Source organism: Manacus vitellinus, unplaced genomic scaffold (assembly GCF_001715985.3).
Source record: "Manacus vitellinus isolate BGI_N305 unplaced genomic scaffold, ASM171598v3 scaffold_19_pilon, whole genome shotgun sequence".
In the NCBI taxonomy this organism is placed as follows: domain Eukaryota; kingdom Metazoa; phylum Chordata; class Aves; order Passeriformes; family Pipridae; genus Manacus; species Manacus vitellinus.
The window spans coordinates 2,285,703-2,293,300 of record NW_021939395.1 but is presented as its reverse complement, the minus strand read 5'-3'; the positions used below and the strand labels follow the sequence as shown (position 1 = coordinate 2,293,300).

Here is a 7,598-nt window from a genome sequence, read left to right as displayed (position 1 = left end):
ATCCCTCATTTGTAGGGGTGTTTGCAGAGCAGGTTCTGCAGGGGAGTGGGGTCTTGCTGGGGAGGATACTTGCAAAGAAAGGAGTGTTTTCTTCATTGTTTGCCCAAGGGGAGGGTATGGCAAAGGGAAAGGAGCCTTCTGCTTGCTTTCCTAATGTCCTTGGAAGTGCCAGTAGTTTATCACTGAAACTTTTTGCTGGGTTTGTGAGGCTGCCTTCACTGACAAGGGGATGGGAGCCAAGTGTGTGCAGCTCCTGGAAGTACTGCAGAACACAGCATCATTTTCTCACAGCCTGCTGTCTCCAGGGAAATCTGTACTGCTGAGCCAGGGAATGAGAGCTGCTGTGCTGGGCCTTTCCTGAGAGCCCCAGAGCAGCAGTGGAAGGGCAGCAGTGCATCCTGTTACTCACGAGCTGCAGAAACCTGCTGCTGTCACCCTTCCTCTTCAGTGTGGGTACCTGGCACTGCAGTCTTGCAGCATGTTTTCCCTCAGTGCATCTGTGAGTTCCTGCCAGGGAGCTGGAGCAGAAAAAAACTGTAGTGTTTTGCAGCAGGGAAGCAAAACCCAGTGGGTCAATTAGTTGTTTTGTGTGAACTGTTTAGTTGTGCTCCTAGAGCTCGGTGCTGGAAAGCCCTGGTGTCCTGCTGGAGATGTACAGGAACTCTTCCAGCAGGAAGAAAAAAAATGAGGCAGCAGGTTGTCAAGTTGAATTTGTGCCAGGAAGTGGGGAGACCTCTCAGAAAGTGCTTCTGCAAGCAGGGTGCACCAAGCAGCTGCACTCTTGGCACTCTGCACCAGTACATTGCCATCCCCATTTCTGTTTTTTCCCAGTCAGCATTGTATGGATGATTGGCTGAGGTTTTTAGCTGGTGGCTGCAGCCCTGTCCAGCTGCTACAGCACCCTCACAGCTTTGAATTCTTCCCACTGCAGTCTTTTTTGGGTTTCATCTTGCTTCCAGGAGCTGTGGGTCTGCATTGAGCCCATTGTGTCACTGCTCCTTCCAGAGAAAGTTTGTCAGTCATTTTGCTTCCAGGTGTTCCTTTTGTCCAGTCCTCTGCTGGGCTTCTTCTGAGCACTGCCAGTCTGTTCTCCCACAGTGTACAAGTGCCTGTTCCTCTGTTCCCTGGCACGAACTTTTTCCAGCAGGGCTGATCCCTGCAGAGACCAGCCCTGCCCACTGAATGCTTTTGCCACTGTCCTTTATTGTAAAGATACAGATCCACTGTATTCCCTTGCTGATCCTTAAGTGCCTTCTTGTTTTCAATGGAGGGAGCATCTGTTGGCAGTTTCTCTTTACACTTTAGGAGAACAAACTGCTGAGCCTTCAGGAGTGCAGGTAACAAGGTTTTCTGAGAGCAGCAGTTTGTCTGCTTGGGGATGTTTGGTTCATTAAAACACTCTGCTCCTCCTCCCAGGCCAAGACCACCAAGAAGATTGTGCTGAGGCTGGAGTGTGTGGAGCCCAACTGCAGGTCCAAGAGGATGCTGGCAATTAAGAGGTGCAAGCACTTTGAACTGGGAGGAGACAAGAAGAGAAAGGTGGGTTTGTGTGCTCTGAGTGGCTGAGAAAGGGGGGCAGTACTCAGTGGTGAGTAAACTCACTGTGTCTCTTGCTTCTTACAGGGCCAGGTGATCCAGTTCTGAGCATCATCCTACTCATCACCATGGACCATATTAAAGTATTTAGAGTGAGCCATTGCTTGTTTTTGTGTTTCCTCATATTGATGGGGTGGGAATTGTGAGTACATCAGCCTGGCAGGGAAGGTGTTGGCTTGCAGGACTGCTTACTAAGAGAACAGTTTGAAACCTGAAGGCTTTTGAAAAATCCCTCACAGTAGCTGGGATCTCCTTACTGTGTTACCTTGTAAGAGGCACGTGAGATTTGCTGCAGCCAGCAATGTTTCCACCACAGTGGGGACCAAAGTAACCTGAACAGCCCCTGCACTTGGCTGGAGGCCCCTTTATGCCAACAGGGAACAGCTGTACTGCCCTAAGGAGCAAAGGCTTTGGAGCAGCCAGTGCACCATTAGGCAGGTGCCTAATGAGGTGCTGTGGTGGCTTAGAGATTTGAAGTTTCAAATAGGCATCAACCACAGGAGTGTGGTAGGTTGCAGGACAGCCTTCCCTTGTACAGGATAATCCCTGTGAAGCAGCAGCTCCCTGTAAGTAGGGAATCCGCTGTCAGCAGGTGCTGGGAACGCCAGGCTGAGCTCTCTCTTCTGAGAGCAACTTTCTTTTAGTGAAAATGCAGCTGGAGGATGGAGAAATGCCTCTTTAGACCTTCGCAGTGACCGAGACATGTGGTTACTGAACTGTCACAGAATCTGTTTTTCCTTGTTCAGTATAGACTGATGTGATGGGCATTTTCAAAGTTCTGTAGGCAGCAGTGGCTTTGGCCTGTGGGATGGACTGTATGGCTGTGGCTTGTCAGCTTCACTGAGTGCAGTTTCTGGCAGTCCTTTCACAAAACCTTATGTGACTGGAACAAACTGGCCTGTCTTCTAAAACCTGATTTAATTCAGACACCATGCTGTCCTCCAGCAGAAGTAAGAAAAAGCTTAGCCTTTTAGAGGGACTTTTAATCAAAGTGCTTAATCACAGAAAAACAAATTAAGAAATCCTGATTGTGTAGTGGTCAGAAGAGAACGTACTTGTACATGCATGGCTGCATAAGTGATGATCCATCTCCTGTCCTGGAAGGACCTGTGACATTCAAAGGCTGCTGCCAGCTCTGGAAGCAAGCACACAGCTGTTTCTGGAAGGCAGCTCACTGAGGAAGGGAACTCCAGTGGCCACATGAAGGGCAGAGAGGGAAGTGACAGCCACTGGTGAGAGGAAGATTTCTGGTGTGAGGAAAAACTCTCAAAAGCTGAGTCCTGCAGCATGCTACTTAATCCTATTTATACTAAGCAAGTAGCTGTCAAGGAAGTTGCTAAGTGCAATGATTTAGGCCAGTCTCTCAGTTGTCAGAAAGTGAATATCCATGCTCTGAGGAGAGTGTTGGGTTTCTTTAGTGGGGTAGGAGCAGCTTTTCTTGGACCGTGTGCCCTGGTCTGGAAAAGAGAGCAAGGTGGCCAGGATGTTTCCCTTTTGTCCCTGAAATGCTCAAGGTGAGCTGTAGGATGCTGCAGGTGTATCCCTTGCCTGTCCTTGCATGGTAGTGTCAGTGGGCAGAAACAGGAGTTGCTGCCCTGCTGGAGCCCTGCCAGCCCCTTGGAGAAGGAGCTGGGTGAGATGCCAGAGAAAAGGTAAACAGCAGAGCAGTGCCCCTCTCTTTGTTCCCTCTGGTGATGGGTATTTGCCACATTAGGCTGAGTGTTCAAGCAATGAACACCTGAGGAGAGAACAAAGGCACCTGCTTGGAGGAAGGAGACTCCTGCCACAAGGAGTTCCTCAAGGAGTTCAGACAGAGTCTAAGGCTTAGGAGAAGATTGCCTGCTATAGTGCCAGGACTTTGAGCAGCACAGTGCCTGTGGGGTTCACCTCCACACTCAGGAAGGAGGTCCAGCTGTAAACACCCCAGTCCCTGCTGGCTGGCAGGACCTGGCGCACGGAGCACGCTGGGTTGCAGGCCAGCCCATTGCCGAGGAAGGTGAGGGAAAAGGTGAAGTTCTGGGGTCCTCCAATCTCCTGCTGGTTCAGCACTGCCACAGCGTAGGCTCGGCCAGACAGGGGCCGCTCCCACAGCTCAAAGGTCTTGTCCTGCCAAGGAGAAAACAAACCTGGGGCTCAGGGGAGGCCGGAGCGATGGTCATGCCTGCTGGGAACAAACAGGCTCACTGGGCTCCTGTCCCCAAACCCTGAGCACCTCTGTCCCTCCTCCTGTGTCCCCTTTCTGAGGGGCTGGCTGGCTGCCTGTGCCCCACACTGCACCCCCAGCCCGGTCCTGCTGTACCTTGAGGATCTGGTATCCCTGCCTGCCCAGCGGGTCCTGGTTGATGGCGATCACCTCCTTGTTCTGGAGCAGACACTTGGCCTCGGGACTGATGTGCCGCAGGTCGTTGGACATGAAGAGGGGAGCTGCCATGATGGCCCACATGGCCATCTGAGTCACCGACTGGTCCCAGCTCAGCCCGAAGTTTCCAATCACCAGCTGTGACAGGTAAACAAAAAGCGCCTGGTAACGCTTCCTGCAGAGCAGAAACTGGGCCACCAACCCAAGCACTGGGAAATGACAGGATGCTGAGGGTGGGCCCCCTCTCTGGAGTGTGGCTAGATAGGCTGAGTGCCAGGAGCAGGACCAGCTGGTAGGGAAAAACAAGGCATGACTAGTGAGGCAATTTAGAATGAGCCACTGATGGAAGTAAAGGCGGCTCTGTAAGTGGCTAGGCAGTGTTTAAGGTATTCCTTCCTTGCAATGCTGGCACCCAGGGGTTTTCCTTCTGGTGGGACATCAGCACTTTGGAGACTCCCCCAGTGCCACACTTGTTTTGAACTGGTGCTGTTTGTGGAGGCTGCATTACACAGAGACGGTGCTTCCTGGGTACTGTCTGTACCTGCAGTTCTCTTCCCCTTTCCAGCCAGGATCCTCTCATCAAGATCCTCATCATAGGGTCCCATCAGACCTCTTCCCCTCAGTGTTTCTCCCCTAGTTCCCTCCCTTCCCATCCTACAGCTGAGGGAAGGAATTTTTGCTGATGCTTCAGCAGAGGTGGGTGTTGCTGTACTTGCCATGTCAGGATCATTCCAGCCTCCCGGCCCAGCTATCTTCACAATGCTGTCCTGGTGAAGAGCTGTCCATTCTAAGATACTCTTGATGCTGTTCCAGGAATCATAGACATCATAAAAGTTCCTCCAGTAATTGCAATACTGTTTGATCTCTGTGTAATTGGGCTGCCAAAACAATGAGTGTGATTAGCCAGAGAGCCTGGCTGTACAACAAGAGTGTAAACAAGGCTAAATGGATCAGGGGTAATTTGGGGGAGTACTAGGATAACACCTTCCATCACCAGCTATGTGGATGGTCTGGTGCATGTTGATTCCCTAGGAAGCTTTGTCCCCAGTGACTCCAGTCTGCCATGTCCCAACACAACTGCTTCCCTTGGGAGAACAGTTGTGGCCACCAGCTCTGTTAGAAAATTCCTTTCAGCACAATTTTACTGAGGGCGTGACAGGGCCAGTGGAATTAAACTGTAATATCCCATTACTTACTGCCATTTCTTGGGTCTACACCCTTTGCTGAGTAATACATTTCATTCCAGTGGGAGGGAATGGCACAGGGGAAGCCAGCTGAGGGCAACGTGTGTGTCACAGACCCTGGCTGGCAGAAATGTGCCACTGAACAATGTGGAGGATGTCACAAAGCCTCTCTCCTGGTCCCCAGAGATAACTTTAAGGCCAGGTCTGCAGCACTCTGTGTCCAGGAGGAGTGACACTGAGACTGTGTGTCTGCACTGCCAGAGGTTTGCTGCTTGGTTCCTTGGAGCCAAAAGCAGATGGATGCTGCTGTGTTTTCTCTGGCATGCTCCAGCTGGGCTGTGCCTCCATGCTGCAGGATCCTACTGAATCTGTTTCAGCAGAGCAGTGACTCACCTCAGGTATAGTTCAGGGTTCTAGAGGAAAAAGTCTTTTTCCTCCATCTTACAGCCTTGGTCTCTGCCAGAACAGAATTTCTCAGGACGCTGTTTTGAAGTCTTAATGTTTTTCTGTTCTTCCCACTTTTAGCCCCAGGATAAGCCTTGAGAAACAGATCTTACCTGCTGCACGGGCCTCAAGTAGAAAGGCCACTCACAGGCGTACACAATGCTCCTTCCAGTCTTGTTCAGGGCCAGAGACATGCGCCTGTAACCTAAAGCAAGGCAGAGGTTACACAACCTCCTTGGGGGTCAAAGTCTCTGCAGAACTAATCCAATGTCACACGTTCAGGTTTCAGCTCAACTCTCACAGAATCAAGGCTGAACACATTATCATGGCTGAGACACCACAGGGAGGACAGGGGAGCTCACAGTCTGCAGCCACTCTCCTGCCTCCCAAGGACAGGTGAGCTGCTTCACAGCTTTGCTTGGGCAGGCTTATTGCTCCCAAGACTGCTGATCCCTTCATACATACAGCCACGGGAAGAGGCTGAAAGCTTTACTGTGAGGCACTTTTTCCTCTAGATACCCAGGATCTAGATACCAGTCAGTATCTATCAAGCAGTGCAGCTTTGCTGGGTAATGTTGCAGGAATATGTTCTCATGAGGCAGTTGCACCATATGGACTGGGCAGGAATGCAAAAGCACTAGTTTTTCCTGTCCTTGTCCCCAGACAGCCCTGTTAAGTCCCTTCTAGTTGGCAGAGAGGGAATGAAAAGTCTGCTCTCTCCTCTGGAACTGCTTCAGTACAACTGGATTGTATCTGGGCTACACATATGATCCAACAGAAGCTTTCAGCTCAGCTGTCACTCAGGGTGCTGAGCTGTGCTCCTGTCTGTGGCAGCTGGCATATGCCCCACCATCTGGCTTCGATGGGATTGTCACTTGGGCAGGTTCTCCCTGCCAGGCAGAGACAGGACTCCTGCTGCCAAATGCTGTGGTGCTGACTGTGCCAGCAGCCAGAGCCCAGGCAAGAGAAAAATGCCTTCCAAGTTACAGTGTTCGTCCCACAAATCTGCTCCTGTGGCACTGGGATTTGCTTGTGCTTCTGAAGAGTCTGTAGCCAACCCCCCTCAGAACAGGGAGCTACTGAGCTTTCAGCTGCTGCCTTGCCAGCCCGTGTGCAAATAACTTTTGAAGTGATATTTATACCGGTGTGCTTTAAAATGAAAACCCCGCTAGGATTATTATGCCATAATTCCCTTCATTTTCATCTGTTAAAAGCCCTCACAGCTGCCCTTTTCATGGCTGACACAACCTGTTCTTGCTTCAGGCTGATTCACGTTGACACGGCCTCGCCACGGGGATTGAGGGGTAAGTGTGTGAAACGCTCTGAGCTCTCCAGTAAAGGCACTGCAGGAGGGCAAAGCCTCTGCTCTGTTAAGAGCTGAGGAGCAGCCTACACAGCCATCCCCCAGAGCATGCAGCTGATGTGTCTGTGCTCAGCGTGATCCGGGCTCTGCTGTGAGAAAGCTCCTTTCCCAAGCTGTGCTCTCAGGAGAGCTCCAGGAGTCTGAGCAGGTAAAAACACTGGGGCCAGCAACACTCATGACCTTGGGAACAGAGCCTCACAGTTGCTTTTATGAGCAAATCCCTTAAAATGGGTATGCTCAGGGAAAAGCAACTCCATGGAGCCCCATGCTGGGCTTGGGGATTGCTGCTGCCTGCAGAGCATTCCCACCCATGGGAATGGCTGCCTGGAGCCCGTGCCTACCTTCTGCCAGCTGCTCCAGTGAGCCAGAGTTGCAGCCATCAAACTTGAGCAGGTCCACGCCCCAGGAGGCAAAGGTCTGGGCATCCAGCTCGTAGTGGCCGTAGCTGCCAGGGAAGCCAGCACAGGTCTTGCTCCCCACGTCGCTGTAGATCCCCAGCTTCAGACCCTTGGAGTGCACCTGCACTTGCAGGGCAGAAAAGAGAACTGGGCATGGGGCACGAGGGCGAGGCAGGGGAAGCTGAACGTTGGACAGGAAGCTGAATATGAGCCAGCAGTGTGCCCAGGTGGCCAAGAAGGCCAATGGATCCTGG

General features: G+C 51.7%; 1 protein-coding gene across 1 annotated transcript in view; it reads right to left on the bottom strand.

Annotated features, from left to right (window-relative positions):
- Positions 1-2,558: 2,558 nt before the first annotated feature.
- Positions 2,559-7,598, bottom strand: part of GLA (galactosidase alpha) — an 11,737-nt gene continuing 6,697 nt past the window's right edge. The window contains exons 2-6 of the mRNA XM_029959176.1: positions 7,288-7,525; positions 5,697-5,788; positions 4,672-4,833; positions 3,896-4,093; positions 2,559-3,702 (exon numbers count right to left, since the gene is read on the bottom strand). Of these exons, the coding sequence (XP_029815036.1) occupies positions 3,439-3,702; positions 3,896-4,093; positions 4,672-4,833; positions 5,697-5,788; positions 7,288-7,525 (954 nt within the window). The 3' untranslated portion in view covers positions 2,559-3,438. The remainder of the gene's footprint in view (positions 3,703-3,895; positions 4,094-4,671; positions 4,834-5,696; positions 5,789-7,287; positions 7,526-7,598) is intronic.